Here is a 27,779-nt window from a genome sequence, read left to right on the forward strand (position 1 = left end):
ATAAGCACCGGTCACAGCTGCACACAAACGTCAGTAACAAACACATATTAATAAATATTTAATTCATAAAAATATAGATATGTTCATAATGATGATCATAATTAGTGACTTACTCCAAAACTGAATGTGTTGCCGCACGTTCATGATATCGATAGACCAGTAAACACTCATCCACTCTGACCACGCCCCCTCCGTGACGAAGACTCTCATAGAAGAAGAGCAGGTCCTCTGGAATGCCCTGAGAGAGAGAGAGAGAGAGAGAGAGAGGAGAGGTCATCGGTGGTTAAAGAAGTTGTTAAAGTTACAGTGAATTTAGCAGCAGCGCGTCACCTTTCCTCCCTCGTTAAATGGACCCACTTTCTGGAACAAATCACGTGAGCAGAACCAGGTTGGCATGACGACCGTTGGCCCATGAGAGGTGTAGACCTGGGCAGAGCAAAAACACACATGAAACTTAAAAACAGGAGCAAAATGTAAATAAATAAAAGCAAAATGAAAGAGCAACACAAAAATATTCAAACCGAAAATGAAAAATTAAACAAAAATATTCAAACCGAAAACGAAAAATTAAACAAAAATCACAAAAATATTCAAACCGAAAACGAAGTCGGAAGTTTAACATCAGGCCTATGTTAAATAATGCAGCTTTCAGTTGGTTTGTCGTCCACTACAATATAGAAAAGCTCCAAATAAAGGTTTACGAAACAACCTAAAACAAACGCAAAAGAAGGTCGAATGTATTCCTCTATTCCCCGCTGTGAGACCTCATTGCTCTGAAATGCCGCTCCACATACTGTAGCATCAAATATGCTTTTACTGAAATCATGTCACGTCTGGGTCGGCGTTAGATAAAAACATACAAATTCTCAACACTCCTAAATCACACACACACACACACACACACACACACACACACACACACACACACACACACACACACACACACACACACACACACACACACACACTCACACTCTCTAATGAGTTTATTTTGGCATTCTTTGTCAGTCTGACTGAAAGTAAAGATAAGGGTGAGAGAAACTCTCAGGACTTTTAACACACACACGCACACACGCACACGCGAACACGCACACGCACGCACACACACACACACACATTCTCACTCCCTCATGCTTCACTTGGTAAATCACAATCTATAAAAATTAGTAATAGTGAAGCTTGTCTTGTTTGACGGTTCGCTTGTGTTTTATGGCAGTTTTGGGCGTGTGCGCTCTGGAAGGTTCCACACTCTCTGATCCTGTGACCCTGAGGATCCGTTTCCTGTCAGCACGTGTGGATGCTCCACACTCACACCCGCACACCGTTTCCGTGGAAATGTCTGTCTCCAGGTACACATCCTGTTTCTACAGCGGCCTACTGACCGCGTGGCACGCGACCCCTCGAAACACAACACGACTCGCCTTTCCTGACACACACCTATACACACTTCCTGTTACACACACACACACTCTCTCTGAAGGGTCGTAAGGAAAGAGATCAAAGCGACACACTGTGACACACTTACAGTCAACATGAAATCATCGAAGACCTCATTTACTTTCTTAATGCACATTATTCCAAAGAACTCGCATGAGTGTGTGTGTGTGTGTGTGTGTGTGTGTTACCTGTGTGAGGAGTTGCTCTGGAGTGAGGGAGTTGATCCACCTGGTGTAGCGTTCAGTGGAGCCTTCTGGAATACGGCAAACTTTACAACCAACAATCTGACAAACAAGTAGCGTTCAAGTTGACAGGCAGCGTGTTTCATGCAGTATATTCTGTAAGGTGTGTGTGTTCAGTACTCACTGCTGTGGGGTTCAGTGTGGCGGCTTCATGTTGTAGTCTCACTCTCTGAGGCATCATGACATCATCCTGCATCATACACACACGTTTTATTGATATTTAAAAGAGGGTTAACACAGACTTCAGCTGTTTTTCTAAAGCTAATAATAAATACTACACACACACACACACACACACACACGCGCAAGTTTTCTGGGACATGAGTCCGCAATGTTGTTGGTACTCATGTATTTATTGTGTTAATATCCTGTAACTCCCCTGTGAAGGTGGCAGTGCTACAGAGGTCAAAGGTCAGGTGACCCACACAAGAACAAGGGAACTCTTAAGAGAAAAGAAATAAACTCTAATTAGTGTCTTGTACAGTGTTGCATGATTTTGTTAAATAAATATTATCCACATAAACACACAAACAGCTTCATGTGGATGGTGGCGAAATGTTCGGAGTAACAAATAATCCAATGAAACAGTTCAGGATTTGTTTGGAAGAGTTTTTCATCATGTAGCATATCATCGTTTTCTTAAAAGTGAGCACTGAGTATTTGTTTTGTGTGTTTGAAGTCATCTGTTAAATCGGGGAAAGGTAGTTTTCCAGTATTCCGGTCTTGGAAGAGAACAGAATTCCTGGCGTTCCTTTAAACCTCACAGAGAGATGATTCTGACTCTCTGGAAACCAACAGATGGAAAAATCCCCCGGAAATAACCAGCCCATTACACACATGTACATAAAACATCTCAACACATACACACAAACACACACACACACACTCACTCACACTCACACTCACTCACACACACACACAATCTCACTCCTTCACTCACACACACACACACACACACAAAAGTGAATTGGTGAGACAATAACACATCTACAATCCTGAACACACATTCATCTTGTTATAATCAGGGATAAATGAGGTTATTACTTGTTATTCTACTCATTTCAGGTACACAAAAACTGACAAAAATAACCTCAAATCAAGCAAATGCTACACTTTGAGAAAAATAGTCTTTGATCATGTTTAAATAAATATGTAAATGCAGAACTTGTGACAAAATCTAGAACTCCTCTTCGATTCAACAGGGATGAATAAGCTCTCTGCAGCCACCTAGTGTCCATACTTGTCATTTCAGCAGTTTTTTTGTTTGTTTTTTGTGATTAACATTTTTTATTGATTCATACATTAAACAAAGAAAAGAAAAACATATATACACCTGTTTTAATGAACATCTCAGTTTGATTCTTGAGACTTTAAGCTTTTAAACGGTATATTATTCATGAGGATTGGATCAGTATTTCAACTTTCAATATCAAGCTCATATAGATAAATAATTAGTAAATAAGGTAGAAATACCCTTTCAAAACAAAAACACCCAAAATGCACACCTTGCACAAAGTGCTTTTACATGATTAATGTTGTTACATTTCTTACATAACAATTAAAAGAATTACACATTTAATGCTTACGGTCACTTTTGACCCGGAACAACTGTAACGTGATTTAATGATGAACAGGGCATAAGGGTTCAATAAAACGACGACTCCTTTGTCTCATTTCAAGACTCATTTCATAGCTAACATTTTGTCTTTTACATGCACACAAGCATATTTTCAAAATGTTTGGTGAAATGTGGCAAAATGACAGCTTCTGTCAAGGAGATGTCAAAAACACCTCCTTTTGTGTTCTGCAGCAGAAAGACAGTCATATGGGTTTGGAACGACATGAGGGTGAGTCACTGATGACAGAAGTGTTATTATTGGCTGAACTATCTCTTTAAATAGTGAAGAGACAGGAGGATTGTTTGGATTTGATCTGTGCTCTCACGCTCTGTTTGACACAGTTGAATCAGAACTGTGGAGAACGTTCAACCCAAAACCAGCAGGAGACGTCCAGCTCAGAACCCCACAGTCACATCATCCAGATCACACAAATAATAACACAAAGCTTCAAATTTAGAACGAGTATGTATTTATTTTCATGTTCGTTTTTCAAGGAATAGTTCACTCAGAAATTAAAATTCTGTCATCATTTACTCACCCTCATGTTGTTCCAAGCCCATATGACTTTCTTGAAAAGATCAAAACCTCAGTCATCATTTACTTTCATTGCATCTTTTTATATAATGAATAACGATGACTCAACAGCTCTCAGATCTAATCAGCTGACATAAACAGATTTGATCATGTTATGTCATCATGTATGATCTCCAACACACTGTGGGACGTACACTTATAATCACACGTCTCGCTCTCACGCGTGAACTCACCGCATCCTGAAAGCAGAGGTATCGTCCCGAGCTCTGACACACCGCTTGATTTTTAGCAAATCCAACTAGAGGAAAACAAATGAAAACATACATTTTGATGTAGGGGTGAAATTATTCATTCTGCTTTGATCTTAAAATCTGACTTTAATATTAATAATGAATCATTTGTGTTGTCAATAATCAGTTGCTAAATATTTAATAAATCATGATTTAAGTAGATCACAAAATTTTCAAATATATACTATTTAATAAAATAAATTATGTTGTATATTTAATAATAAAATAAGGGACAATTTAGGGTATAAAAAAAATTTAAGATTTAAAATATGTGATAACGTTTACATTTATTCATTTGACAAAAGCTTTTATCCAAAGTGACTTACGAAAGAGGAATAATGCATCAGAAGTGACTGATCTTAAGGAGACAGTGGTACGAAAAGTGCTGCATTACAAAGTTTCACTATCACAGAATAGAATCAGAATATCAGAATAGTACCAGAATATCAGAATAGAATCAGAATAGTATCAGAATAGAATCAGAATAGTACCAGAATATCAGAATAGTACCAGAATAGTATCAGAATATCAGAATAGTACCAGAATATCAGAATAGTACCAGAATAGTATCAGAATATCAGAATAGTACCAGAATATCAGAATAGTACCAGAATAGTATCAGAATAGAATCAGAATAGTACCAGAATAGTATCAGAATATCAGAATAGTACCAGAATATCAGAATAGAATCAGAATAGTATCAGAATAGAATCAGAATAGTATCAGAATAGAATCAGAATAGTATCAGAATAGAATCAGAATGGTATCAGAATAGAATCAGAATGGTATCAGAATAGTATCAGAATAGTATCAGAATATCAGAATAGTACCAGAATATCAGAATAGAATCAGAATAGTATCAGAATAGAATCAGAATAGTATCAGAATAGAATCAGAATAGTATCAGAATAGAATCAGAATGGTATCAGAATAGTATCAGAATAGTATCAGAATATCAGAATAGTACCAGAATATCAGAATAGTATCAGAATAGTATCAGAATATCAGAATAGTACCAGAATATCAGAATAGAATCAGAATAGTATCAGAATAGAATCAGAATAGTATCAGAATAGTACCAGAATATCAGAATAGAATCAGAATAGTATCAGAATAGAATCAGAATATCAGAATAGTACCAGAATAGTATCAGAATATCAGAATAGTACCAGAATAGTATCAGAATATCAGAATAGTACCAGAATATCAGAATAGTATCAGAATAGAATCAGAATAGTACCAGAATAGTATCAGAATATCAGAATAGTACCAGAATAGTATCAGAATATCAGAATAGTACCAGAATAGTATCAGAATATCAGAATAGAATCAGAATAGTATCAGAATAGTATCAGAATATCAGAATAGTACCAGAATAGTATCAGAATATCAGAATAGTATCAGAATAGAATCAGAATAGTACCAGAATAGTATCAGAATATCAGAATAGTACCAGAATAGTATCAGAATATCAGAATAGTACCAGAATAGTATCAGAATATCAGAATAGAATCAGAATAGTATCAGAATAGTATCAGAATATCAGAATAGTACCAGAATAGTATCAGAATATCAGAATAGTACCAGAATATCAGAATAGTATCCAAGACAGATTCATGTGCAACAAGAAAATAATATATATATATATATATTTTTTTAATGGTTAAGTTGGTTTGATCATTTACAGTCTGCATGCTATCTAACACATCTGTGTGTGTGTGTGTGTGTGAGTGCGTGTGTCTGTGTATATGTGTGTCTGTCTTTGTGTGTATGTTTGTGTGTGTGTGTCTGTGTATATGTGTCTGTTTCTGTGTGTCTGTGTGTGTGTGTGTGTGTGTGTGTGTGTATGTGCTGAAAGCTCAGTATGAAGAACGTCAGGAGGCTTCAGAGCTTCTGACAGCAACAGAACACTGATAAGAAGCTTCTTTTGAGTCTTAAACAAATGATCAGTGTGTGTGAGTCTGTTTAATGTTGCTTGAACGATACACATGTGTGTCGTGATAACACACACACTTTAACAGTGAAGACAGAGTCCTCAAGTTCTCCAGGAATAAGACGACAAGATAAACACAGACATAGAGATATGTAGCGTATGAATATACATGGACACACACACACACACACCTCCTCTTGGGCTGGTTGAGTTATGGCCTGATATCATCACGGAAACACCTCTCTCCTTGAACCTCTCCCGCCAACTCTCAATCAGTTCTCTGGAGTTATCCTGAAAGACACAGAGGTTATGTTATAACTCACAAAGATCCCATTTAATTAAGTAACTCTGACTGATATGACATAATGCAGTGAGTGTGTACCGTACTGGCGTCGTCATACACAGACAGCTCCAGACTGCCCTGAAAATCCTGCTGCAGTATCGACCCGAGACACTCATTCAACCAATCACACGCATTATACACCGGCATGATCACAGACTGAAAAACACAAAGGAATCAAATAGAACACAATAGAACAAAATAGAGCAGAATAAATTAGAGAACAATAGAACAGAGCAGAATGTAATGTCATAGAGAATAATTAAATAGAGCAAAACAGAATAGGATGGAGTACAATAGAACAGAATTGAATAGAGCAGAATAAAATAAAGAGCAGAACAGAAATGAAGAGTATAACAGAAAAGAGCAGAAAAGAATAGGATGGAGTACAATAGAACAAAGCAGAAGAGAACAGAACAGAATAAAAAATCAGAAAAGAAATGAAGCGCATAATAGAACAGAACAGAATAGAGCTGAACAGAAAAGAGCAGAACATAATATGATAGTGTAGAATAGAAAAGAACAGAATCTAACAAAATATAATAGAGTCAAATAGAACAGAGCAGAAGAGAATAGAAAAGACCAAAAACAGAATAGAACAGAATTTTATAGAGAATTAAATGGAGCAGAACAGAATAAGGCTGAATAGAACATTATATCAAAAAGCAGAACAGAACAGATTAGAGAAGAATTAAAAAGAGAAACCAGAATAGAGCAAAACAGAAAACATTTGAATGTAACAGAACTGAATAGAGCAGAACAGAACAGAATAGGATGGAGCAGAACAGAAAAGAAGAGCATAATAGAACAGAACAGAATAGAACAGAACAGAAAAGAGCAGAATAGAACAGAGCAGAAAAGAATATGAGTGTAGAATAGAAAAGAACAGAATAGAAATGAATAGAGCAGAAATAGAATAGAACAGAATAGATTAAAGCAGAATAAAAAGAGCAGAACGGAAATTAAGAGCATAATAGAATAGAATGGAAAAAATAGAATAGAGCATAATAGAACAGCACAAGTAGAACAGAACAGATTAGAGAAGAATTGAATAGAGATATCTGTGTGAGAAGTGAATGTCTCACCACTTCAGCGCTGCTGCCCTCTGCTGCTTCAGCGCGCTCATGTGAGCTGATCTGCGGGCGGATGCGCGTGCACAGCCGCTTTGATCCGGGCTCGAACTCTCCACTGGAGCTGCTCATCTCTCGAACACAAACCGACGAGATCTAGTGTCTAAAATCTGTCCTCATCCCGCTCTTACACTATTCAATATACGCAGATAGAGTAAATGTTAATTATGTTTGGAACAGATCCCTCGTTCACTCTGGTTCCTCCGCGTGCGTTGATCTGCGCAGACTCATCGCACACTTCCGCATCAGGGCGGGGTCTGTGAGTTCATTGGTCAATGGAAAACACGGACGTGCGTTTTATTGGACCAAATATCTGTCAGTCGGTCAGCGCAGCGGTGATTGGATTGACATATTCGCAGTACTATTTTATAATTGCCAAAATATTATAATAAATAATTTATAACCAAAATTTACTGAATTAAATAACATTGTATTTACATATTACATATAATAAATGTGACTTTTCTGCCAAGGATCTCTCATTGTCATTCATATGTACATGGTAATAAACTTTGAATTTTAAATCCTGAAAGTAAATAAATATTCATATTAATAAACACCAGCACGTCACAGACACTTAATAAACGCGTTTTCGTCATTATAGTAAGACTCGCTATCTTCTGCACTCAACAGGATTCAGAAAGTCTTTCTGTTCTTTCCGCAAAGTCCCGTTATTACTGTAATATGCGCGCACTCGGATTTAAACCGCGGGGTCAGCACCAGCGCACATATTTAAACTATAAACAAATCAACAGTGAGTGATTTCAGATAAGAAAAAACATACTTTTATTGGTATTTGCCACTGCCAGCTCGGGAAGATGCTCATGGAAGCTTTTTTTGCTTCCCTGTTCGGGCGTCATGTTCCGCCAACGGTGAGGCGCCCAAACGAGCTCTTCTGATTGGCCAACTCTGAACAGTTCCCGCCTTCTGCCTCTACAGACCCATAAATCACTTTTGCTCCATATTTTACACAGACGTGGTACAAAAGGGAGAGCGCGCGAAACAGTGTTTGAGACTCGTAGCAGCAGATTCGAGCAGTTGTAGTTTTGTACGAGAAAAATATCTGTGAGAAAATATTCTACAAGTGTGCAACTCTCGTTGGATGAATTCACATACTGATTTGCGCATGAGCACAATTTGTCCGTGACTTCACATGTTTGATGCGGGTGTGTGAATGTGTTTTGCACCATATTTACTGCAACAACTGTAGCTAAAATGTGAGTGTAGGAGTTTCTTAATTTGTGATTCGTAGAAAAGGATTTGTGCACCTGTGATGATGAATTTGAGAAAGTGTAACTGTTGTTTTGTGTTTGTGGGAGAGAAAAACAATCGGCAAGTTTGCAACTCTTAAAATACATTTCTCTGTGACTTCAAATTTACTGATACACGTGTGTATTTAATTTGCTCCAATAATATTGTCATAGTGTGACGTCATTACACTGGTCTGTCTGTCGCCAACCAATCGCTGCATTACTGCTGTAACCAGGTTTTCAAGAATTGATTTCGATTCCCCATTGCCTGTAAACACAAGGAAGTGCAATTATCTCAGACTACTCCAGATATACTCGTCAAATCCGCTCCAATGAGAGAGGAATCATCACGATTCGAAGAACTTTACTTTTAGTAAGTAACAGAAGTGTTTTTTACTTGCATGAGAAAGCGTGCTGTGTGTGTGTGTGTGTGTGTGTGTGTGTGTGTGTGTGTGTGTGTGTGTGTGTGTGTGTGTGTGTGTGTGTGTGTGTGTGTGTGTGATGTCCCCCAGTAACACCAGCACCTGATCTGTTTCTGCTGAACTGGAAACTGTATTTGGGGAGGATCCGTCTCTGTTTTGGATCTCTTACAGTGTGCAGATATTCTGCCAGATTATATGTTCTGTTCTGTTTAGGGTCCGATAACATTCCAGTTTGCTTTGGTTTTAACTTTCATTTTCCCAACGGTCCAAATATGAATTTTTGCTTTATGCACTTTTGGTGTATTCTGATCTGGTTTAGTTCAGAAATGCTGGTCTGAAACTGGTGTTTGTTAGTGGGTTTGGGAGTTTCAGAGCCAGCTGACAAAGGGGACTGGTTTTAGGCTTCAGCTCTTGGGTTTTAAAGGAGACTTTATGCAAAATGTGTTTGTACACAACCACCCTACAGTGTTAAAAGTGCACCCACTCCTCTTTCTAATATTTCTATTAATCAAGAACCGTGTCAAAATGAACTCCTTTCGTTTCTGCTCTAACGTGACGCCCACGACTGGTGACGGACTCCACCCTATTATCCTAGATCCTCCCCTGAGTGATCTACACACAGTCCGCCATTGTGTCCCGTGCTGGAGCAGAAAGAGTGAGAAGGATAATGTCTCGGCTTCATAAGTGTTTTGTTGTTGAACTTAAGAGTCTTCACGTACTCCCGGCATCAGAGCCAATGAAGACCCAGTGGAAAAGCTGGACTGGTAATCTGTCATACCGGGCATCTTCCCGGTGGGCTGATGCACTTTGGGTCCGATCGGGGTGGACTGGCCATCGGGAGGACAGAGCGGTCCAGTGGGTCGGCTGCGAAACAGGCTGTGATAAGCTAAAATGTGCTGCCACGTTATGCAGAACGGACCACAAAACGGCGTAGCGATATGCAGAAAAGGACAGCACCCCCTCCCTAGTTGGGCCAGTTACTGTGTAAAATCCCGGGCTGGTTTCTCTTCTCAGTCCAGCCCTGCCTGAACTCCGGTATTTATGCTGTCAGTCATACTGGTTCTGATTTGTTGTTGCTATAGTAACCGAAGTGGAAAGGGGGCGGGGAGCAGCAGCTCATTTGCATTTAAAGAGACCCACACGAAATCAGCGTGTTTTTGATTCCACCCAAAATGAGGCATTTATAACATGGTATAATAACTGATCTGTGGGGTATTTTGAGCTGAAACTTCACTGACACATTCTGGGGACACCTGAGACTTATATTACATCTTGTAAAAAGGGGCATAATAGGTCTCCTTTAAGGGCTTCATGTTGCAGTGTGTTAGGGGAACTTGAATTTAGCTGTGTCCAGAATTTGAGGGATTGTTTCTCAATATGTATAATTAAGATGTATCTGCCTAGTTCGGCCCGGCATGCATTAGTAGGTGTTCTTCTCTGAACTGTTCGAATGTGTTTGTCCCATCTCATGTAATCTATCCAGACAGAGTGGACCCCAAACCTCACATCCGTACAGAGCAATAGGCATTATAATACTATCAAAGATTTTACACCAAACTGTTACAGGAATGTCAACTTGCCCTTAATAGCTTTCTCTTTTAGTGCATTCACTGCCAGACCAAAACCCTCTGAAGCACTGATCTTAAGGCCGTCGTAGTGTATGTTAGGGTGTGATCTATTGCAGTGTTCCCCAGAGTGAATGTGTATCTGTTTCCTGTAATCTGGAAAATCATTATTTTAGTTTTTTTCAGATTGACTGTCAGGGCCCAGTTCTGCCAGTAGTTCTCCAGCAGGTCCAGGTGCTGCTGTAGCCCTTGTGCAGTAGCTGACAGCAGCACCAGATCATCTGCATAGAGAAGAAATGTAACTTCAGAATGATTTAGAGTAAGACTGGGTGTTGCAGATTGTTCCAGTAGCACTGTATGGAACTACAATTGTGTCAATAATAATGAATGTAACTTTATAAAACCGAACGTAACTTTATAAAACTGAACGTAACTTTATAAAACCGAACGTAACTTTATAAAACTGAACGTAACTTTTTCAGAAACTATCAAAAATATTCCATTACAAAAGAAGAAAAACACAATTAAAATGAAAAAAATGAACTCAGTCGCACGAATTTAACAGGCTCTTCAAATATGCTTCATTTTTTGTTAATGTTTTTCAAAGATTCGTTTTCGCAAATCATGTTTTCTGAATACATTGCCACAGATTTCGCTTACGCTTCGCAGTTTTTCGTTTGCTGTTTTGAGACAAACCTCTCGTGGGGGTGGGCTTAACAGTGATCTACTCTGATTGGATAGTGAGCTTTTGATGGACAGGTGCTCTCTGACCCGGATGTACAGACGTCACTCAGTGGCGTCACGTGCATATTGGAAAGCTCTCGCGGTGATTTGTAGTTATGAAATACGTCATGCTTTGTTGTATTACTTACTAACAATATGTAAATAATATATGACCTATAATTATATAATTTAATATTATATGAGACCTTCGATCGTCTAATAATCGTCTTCGATCAGTCTGTAAAGATGAGCTCTCAGGAGAGACACGGAGCGGCATCATCTTTTTTTTTAATTTTTTTATTGCAATATTAACAAACAGAACAAGTCGATACATACAAGAAATATAAACAATCTTACAAAACAAAAGAGAAATTATGGTTCAGAATACATTGAGAGGAAATGTGAAAGAAATTTAAATCTATTCAACAATAGTCTAAAAAGAAAAGAGAGTAAAAGAAAGAAAAGAAGAAAAAAAAGAGAAAACGGAAAGAAAAAAGAAGAGGGCACAAAAGAAAAAAACATTAAGAGACAATATTAAACATGGCACTAATTCTGGATGTTTTCATTGCTTTCTTGTTAACAGAAGTTGAAATTGTATTTAAATACATCTTCAATTCTTCTTTGAAAAAGCTAAAGTGGGGTTTACTTTTCATATATTTACATTTATGGATATGAAACTTTCCAATATATAAAAGAAGGTTTATACAAAAACATGCATTAATTAGATTCTTGTCTTTAACATAAATCTCTAGTGTCTATATGATAAAGAAAAGTTACATAAAACCTTTTGGACAATCAGAGCATCAATATTGTTCCAGAAAGACCGAGTAAAAAGACATTCCCAAAACAAGTGATCAACAGTTTCAGAGGAGGCTTCACAAAAAGAGCAGGAAGTATCAATATCATTTCTACATTTCTTTAAAAAAGTATTTAACTGGATAAAATCTATGAATAATTTTATAGGATATTTCTTTAACTTTATTAGTTAGAAAGAATTTCTGAGGAACATTAATATTAAGCCCATACTCCAGGTGTCAGGAAAGTAGCCAGACTGCAGAACCAGATTGAAGAGTTTTAACAAGGCCTCCTGCATTACTGCTGAACTGTGCTTCAGCATTTCTGTTCTAATGTTGTCTAAACCACATGCCTTTCTGGGTTTTAGATTCTTAAGTGTATCTGCCAATTCTTCTCTGCAAATCTCTCTCTCCCAGTTTTATTTGTAAAGGAATATTTCGGGTTTAAAACAAGTTCAGCTTAATCTACAGCATTTGTGGCACAATGTTGACTACCACACAAAAAAGATTCTACTTGAATAGACATGCCGCTGTCTACGTCATTATATCAATAATCAAACAAAATGGGAATCTAGGAAGCCATACAACCACTCACTGCTCTTGAGTGAATAGCTTGTTTAGTAGCATTAAAAAGTATTAAAGTATTATAATCATACAGTGAAGACCAGTAGTAGTCTTATGTCACATTTCATTTGATTATAAACGTTTATTTGAATACTCAATACTGCTATTAAAAATGTTTAATACTGTTAAAAGTTTTCTGAATTTGTATTTTGTCTTTAATGTGTTTCTATTCATTGCTTTTATTTTGTTTATATGACTGTTCAATTGTCTTGAATAATTAATATTACTTGAAACAGTACTAACTGTACATAATAAACAAATTGTTATTTGTATCAGGCTATTATTTGTTGTAGTATCGAAATTGGTATTGAGTCATCAAATTGAATTGTCAACTAACTGCAATTTTGGATCATGACAACATTGAGCACTTTATTAGGAACACTATACTAATACTCAGTAGGGCCTGTCTTTGCTCTTAAAACAGCCTCAATTCTTCATGGCATGGATTCCACAAAATATTGAAAACATTCCTTTGAGTTTCTGGTCCAATTTCTGCAGATTTGTCACAGCTGCACATTCATGCGATCTATTGGAGTCAGATCTGGTGACTGGGAAGGCCACTGAAGAACGGTGAACTCCTTGTCATATTCATGAAAATAGAAGATTGGCACTTAACTCCAGGTTGATTGGTATTAAAGGACCAAAAGCCTGGACTGTTGACACAAGGCAGGTTGGGTCTATGGATTCATACTGTTTGCATCCTATTCTGATCCTACCATCTGTGTGCCTCAGCAGAAACCGAGGCTCATCAGACTTAACTGTCCAGTTTTGGTGAGCCTTTGCCCACTGCAGCTTTAGCGACAACGAGGAACCCTCAAAAGAAGTTGATGAGAAGACCTGAGCGCTCTGGTGGGGGAGTAAGGTACGAGAAGGTCACTATTGTATTTGGGCGTGAGACCAGATAGTGCCTTGTATTTAGATAGGAGTAAAGCTGGGAATAGACAACTCTCTCTAAGATCTTGGAAATAATAGGCAATTTAGAGTTTGGCCTATAATTATTGTGTAATGATCCAAAGAAGGCTTTTTTAACAAAGGATGTAGAATTGCATGCTTAAAACTGCTTGGAACAACTCCATTATCTAACGAGCTGTTATCCACTAGAACTAATAGTTGTAAAAACTTCTTTAGAAAGTCTCAGGGATATAATATCCAGCTTGTAACTGCAACACTTCATCTTAGAGACTAAATCTGTTAACTGTTTTGACGAAACTGGTTCAACGTGAGTCAGGGAGCTGGACGGGGATGGTATTAGTGATCAAATTGTGATGGTACATTCGCACCTTTAATATGCTCAATTTTGTGAGGCACTTACAATGGAAGTCAATGGGGCAAATTTTTGGAGGGTTTAAAGGCAGAACTGACACTGACAAACATCTGATAATTCAATTAGTTAATAAAAGACAAGGCAGAAAAGACTGAAATACTAGAATCAACTTTTGTGCTTGTGATATTGATTTGTTATTTATGCCTGTTGCCAGATTAAAATGTAGCACTTTACTCATAAATATGAATGAGTCTTCCCTTGTCATCCTATGTTTCGGAAATCTGCCTCCTGTGAGGTGCGCGGAGTTGCTGCCTATGTAGGCAGGAGACAGAGAGGCAGCTTACTAGGTTTTGGAATAGACTCTGTTTTTAAAAATATTTGATCATGATTGATCTGATCACTAACTTTTTGTGGCAAAGAGCCACATTAAAAGGGCTTTAAAGATTAAAAAGATATTTTGGTTCCTGTCCAACAGAAGTGAATGAGTGAACAATGACGACACCTGTTCCAGAGCTGCTCTTGGAGACACTGGAGGATCTAAATAAAGAGGAACTGAAGAAGTTTCATTGGTTCTTGAAGCGCAATGAACCAAATTTAAATTGTGAGAATGCAGATGTCTGTGACACAGTGGATAAAATGGAGGCATGTTATGGTTCAGTAGAAGCTGTGAACATCACGGTGACCATCCTGAAGAAGATGAAACAGAACCATCTAGCTGGACAGTTAGAGAACAATACAAAGGTAAATATAGTCACAAGTCATTGGGGTCCAAGCAGATTGGAAATTATAGGAAAATGTAAACAAATGATCACATTTGAAAGCACAGATCCTGTGCATGCTCATAGGCCACATGCTCATTACTACGTTGTGGGAGTGGCAACTAGGGCTGGGCGATATGGCTACAAAAATGATATCTCAATATTTTTCAGTTTATTGATTTTCTATATATATCTCGATAATTATGTATTTGCTCTGAAATGGCACAAACGTATGTGTGTTTTCTTCATTTTCATGTGCTCTTTATGAAATGTAATTATTAAAATCATTGCGATTATATTGTAAATATACAATATATCGCCCAGCTCTAGAAACAACCACATATAAATGCGGGAGTGAATCCAAGAATGTACATAATACAGGACTGACTCCCGCAGTTTTGATGATTAACAAGTGATGAACAAGAAACATGAACGCCACCAGTTTAACCCTTTTGTGCTCACTATTTTTGAGCAAAGAGATTATCCGCTAAAGATGTATTATCATCTGACAAAGTTTAGTTTTCGCTTTTGCACTCACAGTTTCTCGGGACTGTAATGTACAGGTTCCTAGTAACGGATTACATCTAATCTGGATTGCGTAATCAGATTAAGAAAATAAAGTACTTCTAATTGGATCAAATTCCATTTTAAAATACGTGTAATTGGACTACAGTTATTCTTTATGGATTACATGATTATATCTTAATTAGGCAATACATTGCAGTAAATTGTTAATAATTTATTGATCACTGCAATCTTTCTATTTTTTAAATCTTAAAAATGTTTTACTCTAAATCAGCCTACCTATGATATACATTCAGTAACTCTACAAATATTTTCAGAAGAGAGGGAGGGGGGAAGGTTGTGAAATTGCACAGAGATACTCGTCATTAGCTATTAGTGTTGGGAATGGCCAAATACACTTCATTTCATATTCACAATATAAACCAATTGCATTAGCACCATAATATTAGTTTTAGTTTCGTGAATTGCTTTTGTACTCGGCTTCAAAAATGTAAATGAAAACACTTTTGGTTTAGTAATAACTTTGAGGCCATTTTTGTGACATTCTTTCTTAAATATAACTGGTTTGATCTCTTGCCACACATAGATGAACATTTTGTTTGAACACGTTTGTGGAATGCACAAAAACACCTGTCCACATTTCTAGTTTGTGTGATTACCACAAGGAGAAGAAAGACACATCTATCATATGCCATTGAACATGTCATTAACAACTAGTTGTTCAGTTTGATTCTGTACACACTACATGGAATTTTTCAGGAGTTAATGCTGTATTTTATCGAGTGGTGTATGTAGAATAAGGATTAGGAACAGGATTAAGCACTAAAAGGTGAACTGACAACCAAATTTAGCTGCAGTGTGTACATGGCTATACAGTTCTTTTGTTGGTTCATTTCAACACCCCACTTAACTGATGAAATTTGGCAGGTGTCCTCATTTTATCCCGGTGTCCATATTTGCCACATTTTGGCAAGTTTGGACCTTTTGCTCACAATAAACATGCCAATTATTCATTATTTGCCAACCCTGGAAATTGCATTGGTGATCTACAACTACGGCTCAAACTCTGCAGGAAATGGTAACTAACATCATAATTGAGCTTGACAAGACACACTCTTAATACTATTATGTTAGTAAGGATGAGTCATAAGTAATTTAGTGGCTATAAAATTACATTAACGCTGATTGTGAATCTAAACCTCCTAAAGTTAATGTTACAACCTCTTAGTAATTTTAATAGGACACTATACAGAACAGTATCTCCCTTCGATTTTATTTCTCCCATTATTTCTCTCATTCAGTACTTGTTTTATATCTCCTTACAGAGCAGCATAAATCCTCCTACTCAACAGAGAAACACAAGGAATGTAAAAGAAAAAAAGGTGAAGCACCAGTTCGTTCTTCTGTTTACAGGACAGTGTTGCATTCACAAGTGTGAATTTAAATAAAATATTTCTGCATTAGTCACATTTGTGTTAACTTCATTACTGATTCTGATTATTTATATTATATTTATAACAGAGGTGTTGGGTTTACAAGAATTCTTGATAAGCCACAAAAGCAACATGAGAGAGAAGGCAGAAAGGATTTTTGAAGTGAAAACGGAGAATGAAACACATCTGATGAATGTATACACAGAACTTTTTATCACCGAAGGGGATAGTAAAGGAGTCAATGAAGAGCACGAGAGTCTGCAGATTAGTGATGCTCTCAAGATCCAGAAATCACAAGAACGATCAATTCAATGCAATGAGATATTCCGTTTATTAAAACAAAATAACGAGAAAAACATTGTTCTGACCAAGGGAATCGCTGGCATTGGAAAAACGGTCTCTGCGCACAAGTTCATTCTGGACTGGGCTGAAGGAAAAGCCAATCAGGATGTAGACTGCATGTTCCTGCTTCCATTCCGAGAGATTAACTTGATTAAAAAGGAAGAGTTCAGTCTCCATGAGTTTCTACAAGAGTTTTATCCTGAAATGGAAGAACTGGATGAAAGCCAGTTTTATAAGGAATGTAAGATTGCATTTATCTTTGATGGACTTGATGAGAGTCGACTGCCTTTGGATTTTAAAAATAGAAAGCTGTGTAGATTGAATAAGATATCATCTGTTGACACTTTGTTTACAAGTTTAGTCAAAGGGAATCTGCTTCCAAAAGCTCTCGTCTGGGTGACCTCCCGACCTGCAGCAGCCAATCAGATCCCTCCTGAGTTTGTGGGTTTGTTCACAGAGGTGCGAGGATTCACTGACCAACAGAAGGAGGAATACTTCAGAAAGAGAATCAAAGATGAGATTCAGGCCTCCAAAATCATCTCACATATCAAGACGTCTCGTAGCCTCTACATCATGTGCCACATTCCTGTGTTCTGTTGGATTGCGGCCACAGTTCTTCAGCATATTCTCATTGGGAACAATACAGACAACATCGACACAACCCTAACGGAAATGTACATTCATTATCTGATCATACAGATGAACGTGAAGAACCAGAAATATGATGAAACATCTGAAAGAAACTATAATAAGCTCTTGGATTCCAATAAAACGATGATTGTGAAGTTGGCCAAGCTTGCGTTCGAACAACTGAAGAAAGGAAACATTGTGTTCTATGAGGAAGATCTGGAAGAATGTGGCATTGATGTAAATAAAGACATTGATTTCACAGGAATGATTGCTGAGATCTTTAAGAAGGAAGCTGGACTTCATGAGATGAAGATCTTCTGCTTTGTTCATCTGAGCGTTCAAGAGTTCCTCGCTGCACTGCACGTTTTCTTCTGCTACCTGAACAAGAACATGGAGGAGCTGCAGTTTTTCTTGGAGAGGGCACACAGACACATCACATTGCATGACTTTGTACTTAAGGCTTTTGTTAAAGTCAAGAAGAGTCAGAAAGGACATCTGGATTTGTTTTTGCGTTTTCTGCTAGGCATTTCACTGGAATCCAGTCAGAAACTGCTCAAAAGTCTTCTCACAGACATTGAAGACAGCAAAAAGAGCATCACAGTAATAACTAAATACATTAAAACACAATTACAAGATGAGGCCACCTCAGATGAAACTTCAGTGAACCTCTTTTACTGCTTACTTGAGCTCAATGATCAGTCGTTATTGAAGGAAATTCAAGGACGCTTAAGTTCAGTTGCACATCAAGGAAGAAAACTCTCCTCTTCAATGTGTTCAGTGCTGGTCTATGTGCTGCTGATGTCAGAGCAGGTGCTAGAGGAGTTTAACATAAAGAAGTTCAACACATGGCAAGGAAACTACAAGAGACTAGTTCCAGCTGTGAGATGCTGCCAAAAAGCCATGTGAGTAGCATATGTTATGCAATAAATCCTACTCAAATACATGTCTGGACACATATTTTGTTTTTACAGATTTGACAACTATGAACTAGATGAAACAAGTTGTGAAAGTTTGGCTTCAGTTCTGCAATTGCCAAACTCCCACCTGAGAGAGCTGGATCTGAGTAACAATGACCTGCAGGATTCAGGAGTGAAGCTGATCTCTGATGCAATGAAGAACTCAAACTGTAAACTGGAGATACTGAGGTTCGTGTGCTTCAGTTAAATTGTTTGGTGACCATGTGAACTTGTTTGTATGCTCATATAAATGAGCAGTTTGTATATTAAAAGGAAGCCCCATCAAAGCTGCATATATATGCCACACAGAGACAACATAAACATTGACACAATCACGCAAACACTATCACAAATGTTTGCTGATTGGATCTACATTAGAGCTGTCAATCAATTCCAATTTCTTTCTCAAATTAATTACATGATATGGCAATTAATTAATTGAATGAATCACAATTAATCGCATATATCAATGTTTACTGAGAAAGGCCTCAAATAAAGATAATTCAATATATAGCAATAAAAAAACCGTAAACATTGCCTTTTCTTCATGTCAGTGTTTCTGTTACCTGCTTTTAAAGTAACTGTTTCTGTTCATATTTTTTGCTAAGATGTTCGGTCTTTTTACTTTTTCGGCCAAAACCCCCCCAAAAATCATGTTATGCCATTTGTTTGCTGTACATTTTCAGCAGCTAAAATTTTGAAGCATATCTCGTTAGAATAGGGTGTAACATTTGTGATTTGTCCATCTGGGGCCTTACACCAATGCACAGACAACAACCAAACTCACAGCATTCTTAAAAATTTTATCAGGACAGGAGTGGTTTGTAGAGAATAAATGCAATCTGATTTACATGAGGAGGAAGATCACATTTGCGTCCATATAGTAATTAACATGGAGTGGAACCCTAACTGCAAAATGTAAACTATTTAATTACATGGATTCATTTAGATTTACTGTATAGAAACTGGCAGTTTTGTGTCAAGTCACGTTTGGCTGAAATGCGTAGATATAAAGTTTTGATTGTAAGTTCTGTTTAAATAACCGCAACAATATCTAAAGCCATCAGACACCCAAAGCAGATATCTTAAAAAATTTTAAAATAATTGACCAACACATATCTCATGACAATTCAGAATAATTCAGCATAACAGAACTGCTGTTCTGTGAACTCGGTGCTCTCGTGAACTGCTGCTGACTGGAATCGATGGTTTAAAGTGGAAAAAGTATGTAAATATTGATCTTGGTACATTTTACAGTGCTGATGGACTGTGGACTTGCAGTAGTAATCTATTTGATGTACTCCATTTAAATGACAGAAATGTAAAAATGCTAATCAAAATAATTTTAAATGTCACATTATTGTGTAATATTCTTGAAATGAGAAAGGTGACAATTACTTAATCACTATTTTGTTTAGATTATCCATCTGTAAACTCACTGATCAGAGTTGTGAAAGTTTGGCTTCCGTTCTACAATCATCAAACTCTCCTTTGAGAGAGCTGGATCTGAGTAACAATGACCTGAAGGATTCAGGAGTGAAGCTGATCGCTGATGGACTGAAGAGTCCAAACTGTAAACTGGAGAAACTGAGGTTTGGGTTTTAGTTAATTAATATGGTGACCATCTGTGTTTATATATTTATATGTATATATGCATGTGTAGTCTCATAACATACTATGTGAATATACAATCTTAATGATAAAGTCAAGCGTATAATGAAATAAGTGGTAAATATATAATTACATTTCTTCTCCAGTGCTGAAAATCCTTAAATGTCAGTTAAACTTTGTAATAGTCATGAAATGAGTGTTGTGACAGGTGGCAATTACTAAATAATTTTTTTGTTTAGATTATCCATCTGTAAACTCACTGATCAGAGTTGTGAAAGTTTGGCTTCAGTTCTACAATCATCAAACTCACTCCTGAGAGAGCTGGATCTGAGTAACAATGACCTGAAGGATTCAGGAGTGAAGCTGATCTCTGATGGACTGAAGAGTCCAAACTGTAAACTGGAGATACTGAGGTTTGGGTTTCACAATTAAGGCTCTTGAAGTGAGGCTTACAATTTTATTACAATAGTATTACAATTTTAAATGTATGTGTGTGTATAAATATGCATTGTGTATATATAAGTAAAAGCAATACCACACAAGCAAGCGTGCTGTTATGACCGTATACCAGCACAGTTGTGATTTCGCCACAGGTAATCACAGCCGTGCTAAAATACAGACAAAAACAATACAATTACATCAGATTTCAGCTGTCCGGCATGGAGTCGCCTGAAAACATTTTTGTTGAACTTGTTGAACTAGAAGACCTAAGTGCCCATGGAATTGTCGCTCAACTATTACGTGCCTTAGATGGTGTTCATTTTACCCAGGATTTTCTGTCTAAAACACTAATAGGGCTTTCATGCAATGGAACATCAGTTATGCTCTGCCGCAAGTCTGGAGTGGCAGCAAGACTTGAATCACTCTTTCCAAATATGAAAGTGTGGCACTGCTCAGCGCATTGACTGGAGCTCACTGTCGGCGATACGATTAAAGAATTGGGGGCAATAAATCATTTCAGGATTTTCATGGATATACACATCAAACAAGAACAGAATTGATCTTAAACAATGTGCTGACGAATTAGACATTCAGTTGTGCAAAATTTGCCGGGTCTTGGACAACAGATGGGTTGCGTCGTGTTTTAGATCTGTCGAAGCTGTATGGAAAAATTACTCTGCCCTCTACAATCATTTCAGTCAGGCAGCAGAAGATTATTCCTGTGATGCATTACTCGTGCGAGCTACAGTGGCCTAGCTAAGCCCTTGTCCTCGTACTGCCTCATGTATGATGCACTTCAAGAATTGTCTAAGCTGTCCTTGGAGCTCCAAAAACAAGACTGTAACATTGTCGTGGCAAATAGAGGCAAGAGTGTTTGAGGCAATGTCTGAGAGACCAAATGCTATAAAGGACAGAATCTTCCAAGGTGTTCCTCTGCATCCAGGACGAAGAGAAGACAAAGGTATGGATCACAAGGTTTTTTTGGGAGTCTGGTGAGAAGCCTGGAGAATCGCATGCTATCGTACGGAGGGGGAGAAGGGGACCGAACGGGTTACAGCAAACTCATCGAAGAGCTAAAAGTACTTTTTCCTGAATACTGGCCTCAGGATGCCAGAGCAATTTATGGTGATAAAGTAGCCGAGTCACTTTGTCAACAGTTTGGCATTGACAGCTCTCGATCTGCCATTCGGGCTTTGAGGGAATATCAAGAGAACGGCGGTGAGCTCATCCCAGTGGGATTAAAATAACTTTTGATTGCGGTCAACACAGTTCCAATTTCAGTGTGAGAGGGGTTTTTCTCATATTAACTTAATTTGCAAGGCCAACCGAGCATCTCTCCACACAATTTCATCGCTTCTATTTCTCTGCTTGTTGGACCCCCACTATCTCAGTTTAACCCCATTCCATACATGAGGTCATGGATTTCAAAAGGACACAGGACCGCAAAAGACACCAGAAGCAAAGCACAAAATAGAGAGACAGAGGGAAAAGCAATGTCTGTTTTATGGTCTATTTTAAACAACTAAAAGGAAAGGTGAGAGCCGCATTATCTTAATTTACTCTGGCATTGCTTGTGCTGATTTACATTGTTTATTTAATTTTTTTTGGTTGGTTTTTCATGTGCGCGCTGTAATAAAAGCAACTGATGCAAGCTGTTAATCACTTGAGTTGGTCCGCTAATGTGATTGCTCAAATGTTCCGTTACTTCTCCCTCCCCTAATCACTTGCCAAATTGGTCACCCCGCTATGTTCCGCAACCTCGCAATTTACAAATTAAGCACTGCTTTAGCCCACAACGCTACCACCACTCATTTCATTATGTTTAAGCCTAAACTTATCAAATTAAGTTTCTTGTCTTCCCCAGTGGAGACAGATTTTGATTCATATTTGTGATTAGCAAAACTAATCATTCAGAAGACTTTTTTTATCTTTTTGATTGGTTCAAAGGAATCAAATTTAAAAGATATGACTCAAATTACTCTTTCACAAATCAGACATCACTATCACTGATCTGCATGCATTTTGCACATACAGCTTGTTTTTTTTTTTTGCTGTGTGCAAAAGTAATGGAAGTGTCTGGTGAAATTTATCAGTGTAAAAGTATACATTTTCTCTTCAAAATGTAGTGAAGTAAAAGTTAAAATCCAAAGAAATATACTCAAGTACAAGTATTGAAAAACTGTACTTAAGAACACCTCTGGACAGAGACTCTGGATGTCAACTCAACCAGGGTCTATTGTCGCCACCTGCTAGCTTATATCTTTATTGTCACATGGATGAATGAAAGTCCCCAGTGTTGACCCCCATGTAGCTGCTCTCACACATCTGCCCTTCCAAACACTTTAGTTTGGAACATAACAAGCAGAGTCAAACAAACAGTAAAGCATACCAGTGCTGATATTAGTCCTTTATCAGCAATCTTGGAATACCTCTTGACCAATGGTCTTCATTGGTTCCCACATGTGTGAAATTGGTTAGTTACATATTTGCAATTTCTTCATATTTAATGTAACCTCATTACTGTGGTTTGTTCAATTTAGGAAGTCTTTCTAAACATGAACTACTGTATAGTATTTGAAATATAATAGCCTAAACACATTACAAAACTTTGAACTACAACTATCATGTATTTACTAAAATGAAGTGTCAAAAGTTTCCCCCTTAGAGATCATTAAAAATTAAACTAATATTTATGTTATGGTTTATCATGATACATTTTAGTAAGGATGTTGATGTGTAATTTAAAAAGCCTTGTAATTCATGCTGGTACATGGCACACCGTTGTTGTCTCATTAGTGCTTTTTATAATTTTGGGGCTGTCTAGCCATTTGAGATGTTTGATTCTCTCTCCATAGCACGTTAAAGTAGAACATTCTCTGTAGAATTTGAATGGGCAGTGTTTGTTTTGTTGTCTGCACCATGATATTAAGGGTAGCCTGATTGACTACCAGAAGTGATGTTTGACTTTAGGGCTGGTATAACAGTCAATCTTCAAGCTTTTAAAATTATTTTAAACTTTCAGACTGCATTGTCAAAATCAAAGTTTGCATCGACAAAATGTATCTATTTATGTTGATGATTCTTTTAGGAATGTGTGCTATGTGGAAACTATACAGTTAATGAAATTGTTACATCTAAAAATGGGCTTTTCATTTAATTTGGACTCTGACTTTGAACACCCTTCTGGTTCAATACAGATGATTTTGTCATCACAACAGCTGCAGAAAATGGCTTTGCTGCACACATCCCTCAAAGGGCTTGTTGATCCCTGTACACTGTTGCTTTGTTTGTAGATTATCTGGTTGTATGGTGACACATGCTGGCTGTGGTTATGTGGCTTCAGCACTGAGATCAAACCCTTCACACCTGAAAGTGCTGGATCTGAGCTACAATCACCCAGGAGAATTAGGAGTCAATCTGCTCTCTAAGAGGCTCAAGAAAAATGAGTGCAGGTATGTTGTACTCCGTAATACAGCAATACTGTCATGAGAGTGTGAAAAAGTGTTTTGTTATTGCTTCACAAAAATGTAACTGCACTTAACCTGCATTTGCTTTTTCATTTTATATATATATATATATATATATATATATATATATATATATATATATATATTGAAGTCAGAAGTTTACATACACATTTTCTTATTACAGCTAATTTTTTAACCACCCTATAGATTTAATATTAAAAAATATAGTTTTGTCGTTTAGGACATCTAATTTGTGATGACACAATTCCAGTGGGTCAGAAGTTAACTGTGCCTTTTAAGCAGCTTGAAAAATTCCAGAAAATGATGGCATGCTTTTAGACAATTTGCTTCTGATAGAAGGAGTACTGAATTGGAGGTGTACCTTTTGGATGTATTTTAAGGCCTACCCTCAAACTCAGTGCCTCTTTGCTTGACATCATGGGAAAATCTAAATAAATCAGCTACAAAAAATTGTAGACCTCCACAAATCTGGTTCATTCTTGGGAGCAATTTCCAAATGACTGAAGGTACCACGTTCATCTGTACAAACAATAGTACACAAGTATTAACACCATGGGAATGTAGTTTGATGTGCAAAGTGCAAATCAATCCCAGAACAATAGCAAATGACCTTGTGAAGATGCTGAAGGAAATAGGAAGACGATTATCTATATCCACATTAAAACGTGTCCTATATCGACATAACCTGAAAGGCTGCTCAGCAAGTTAGAAACTAGTGTTCAAAACCACCATAAAAATGCCAGATTACAGTTTGCAAGTGCACATGGGGACAAGGATCTTACTTTTTGCGGAAATGTTCTCTGGTCTAATGAAACAAAAATGTAACTGTTTGGCCATAATGACCATCTTTATGTTTGGAGGAAAAAGGTTTAGGCTTGCAAGCCGAAGAACAGCATCCCAACCGTGAAGCATGGGGGTGGCAGTGTCATGTTGTGGGGGTGCTTTACTGCAGGAGGGACTGGTGCACTTCACAAAATAGATGACATCATGAGGAAGTAAAATGATGTGGATATATTGAAGCAACATCTCAAGACATCAGCCAGGAAGTTAAAGCTCGGTCGCAAATGGGTCTTCCAAATGGACAATGACCCCAAGCATTCCTCCAAAGTTGTGGCAAAATGTCTTAAGCACAACAAAGTCAAGGTATTGGAGTGGCCATCACAAAGCCCTGACCTCAATCCAATAGATAATTTGTGAGCAGAACTGAAAAAGCGTGTGCGAGCAAGGAGGTCTACAAACTTGACTCAGTTACACCAGTTCTGTCTGCAGGAATGGGACAAAATTCCAGCAACTTATTTTGAGAAGCTTGTGGAAGGATCCCCAAAATACCCAAGATAAACAATTTAAAGGCAATGCTGCCAAATACCAACAAACTGGATGTAAATGTCTGACCCACTGGGAATGTGATGAAAGAAATAAAAGCTGAAATAAATCATTCTCTCTACTATTATTCTGATATTTCACATTCTTAAACTAAAGTAGTGATCCGAACTGACCTACGACTGGGAATGTTTTCTACGATTAAATGTCAGGATTGTGAAAAACGGAGTTTAAACGTATTTGGCTAAGGTGTATGTCAATTTCTGACTTCAACTGTGTACGTGTGTGTGTGTGTGTGTGTGTGTATGTATGTATGTGTATATATATATGTATATATGTATATATGTATATGTATATATATATATATATATATATATATATATATATATATATATATACTGTATATGTTTGTGTGAGTGTGTTAGAAATGAAAAATATTAAAACTGAAATAGAGAGAGACAGAAATTTATTATAGATGTGAGTATAATGAGTAAAAATGTGCAACAAATACATTTGTTTGTATTTCTAGAGTGGATCATGAGGGAGAGTTCAGGATTAAAGTAGGACTACGCAAATGTATGTCTTCTCACACACACACACACACAGAGAGTAAACACTGTTTAGTTGTTTTATTAATATTTTTTCTCTTCATTATTTTAGATTTCTGTGATCTTACACTATATACAAACACAGCAAACACTCTTATTCTGTCTGAGGAGAAGAGAAAAGTGACATATCCTGATCAGTCAGAGAGATTTGAGCACTATCATCAGGTTCTGTGTAGAGAGAGTCTGACTGGACGCTGTTACTGGGAAGTTGAATGGAGCGGGAAGGGCACTTTTATATCGGTGGCATATAAAGGAAACAGCAGGAAAAAAGACTGTCATTTTGCATCCAATGAAAATTCTTGGACTCTGAACGGCACTGATAACAAATTCACTATCTGTCACAATAATTACAGTAGTGTATTAGTCCCTTTAGCCCCCACTAACAGAGTAGGAGTGTATCTGGACTGGACGGCTGGCACTCTGTCTTTCTATAGCATTTATGACAAACACATACTCACACACATATACACATTCAACACCACATTTACTGAACCCCTCTATGCTGGATTTAGAGTTTATAAGGATTCCTCAGTGTTTCTGTGTCAGATTTAACATATCGTTTTTTTTCTTAGCCAAAGAAATCAACCTCAACTCATCTATATCCATACTCCCATCCAATCATTGATATTATCAACATAAAAACAAAACCCTAGTCTTACAGCATGATTACCTTTATCTGTGATGTGAGAGAACATTGCAGATGGTTTGACATCTCCTTCAGACATTCCCAAGGAGCAAACAAAAAACCTGGAGTCCTCCATCAGTTAGCATTCTCATTTATCTCAATGGCAGACCTCGCGGCTCGGTGCAGACTGGTGCAGGAGCCCCCAGAATTATGTGATTTGAATTTTGTCATCTTTGCTCATGGACATTCAGTTCTATCCGGCTTCATTCAGAGAATAAATATGCACTGTTTTTATACTTTATTAATCAATCTTCATATAATCAAGTTTAATAATTTACTTCACTGTGAGACATTTTATACAGTTTATTCTTATATTATTGTGCTTATTTTATGCCTTTTGTACTTTGTTTCTGCAAGCTGTATGAGACATTAAACTGTGGATGTCCTTGTTGCCTTGTGGGGTCATAAGGTTTAATGCCTTTAAGAACTGACTCAGAGAAAAACCCATGATCTATTTAATACATTTATATTGATCTATACAACACATTCATATTGTTTCTTGTCTATCTCCATTAAATGTATAATTAACCCCAAAATGAGAATTCTATCATGATGTACTTTTGTGTCAGTACAAACCTGTATGATTTTCTTCTGTAGAACATGAAGATGCTTGGCTGACTGACACTCTGAGTCACCATTCACTTTCATTATAAAAATAATAAAAAATAAATAAATAAAGCTGGTGTCCTGAAATCAGGTCTACTGTACCTATCAGGGTGAACCTAACTATCTATATACATGTTGTTTTAGGGCCTAACAAGATGTACACCCCACATTTTCAACACATTAAGGGTGGCAGTATATCCAGACAAGTT

General features: G+C 37.3%; 2 protein-coding genes across 4 annotated transcripts in view; one reads left to right on the forward strand and one right to left on the reverse strand.

Moving 5' to 3' along the window:
• The window catches only part of b3gntl1 (UDP-GlcNAc:betaGal beta-1,3-N-acetylglucosaminyltransferase-like 1), an 11,220-nt gene extending 3,467 nt beyond the window's left edge, over positions 1–7,753 (reverse strand). For all 3 annotated transcript variants that reach the window (XM_052137604.1, XM_052137603.1, XM_052137602.1), the window contains exons 1-8: positions 7,481–7,753; positions 6,438–6,554; positions 6,247–6,346; positions 4,066–4,130; positions 1,804–1,869; positions 1,626–1,721; positions 331–426; positions 114–238 (exon numbers count right to left, since the gene is read on the reverse strand). In XM_052137604.1, coding sequence (XP_051993564.1) covers positions 114–238; positions 331–426; positions 1,626–1,721; positions 1,804–1,869; positions 4,066–4,130; positions 6,247–6,346; positions 6,438–6,554; positions 7,481–7,597 — 782 coding nt within the window. In that variant the 5' untranslated portion in view covers positions 7,598–7,753. The remainder of the gene's footprint in view (positions 1–113; positions 239–330; positions 427–1,625; positions 1,722–1,803; positions 1,870–4,065; positions 4,131–6,246; positions 6,347–6,437; positions 6,555–7,480) is intronic.
• Positions 7,754–14,722: 6,969 nt separating this feature from the next.
• On the forward strand, positions 14,723–27,638 carry LOC127651201 (NACHT, LRR and PYD domains-containing protein 3-like). The gene is made up of 9 exons (XM_052136926.1): positions 14,723–14,908; positions 16,776–16,832; positions 16,972–18,757; positions 18,827–19,000; positions 20,230–20,403; positions 20,662–20,835; positions 24,157–24,315; positions 26,201–26,247; positions 26,332–27,638. Exons 1-9 carry the CDS (start codon positions 14,812–14,814, stop codon positions 26,829–26,831), a joined length of 3,168 nt encoding a protein of 1,055 aa, XP_051992886.1. The 5' UTR covers positions 14,723–14,811; the 3' UTR covers positions 26,832–27,638.
• Positions 27,639–27,779: the final 141 nt, after the last annotated feature.

Source organism: Xyrauchen texanus, chromosome 11 (assembly GCF_025860055.1).
Source record: "Xyrauchen texanus isolate HMW12.3.18 chromosome 11, RBS_HiC_50CHRs, whole genome shotgun sequence".
Classification (NCBI taxonomy): Eukaryota; Metazoa; Chordata; class Actinopteri; order Cypriniformes; family Catostomidae; genus Xyrauchen; species Xyrauchen texanus.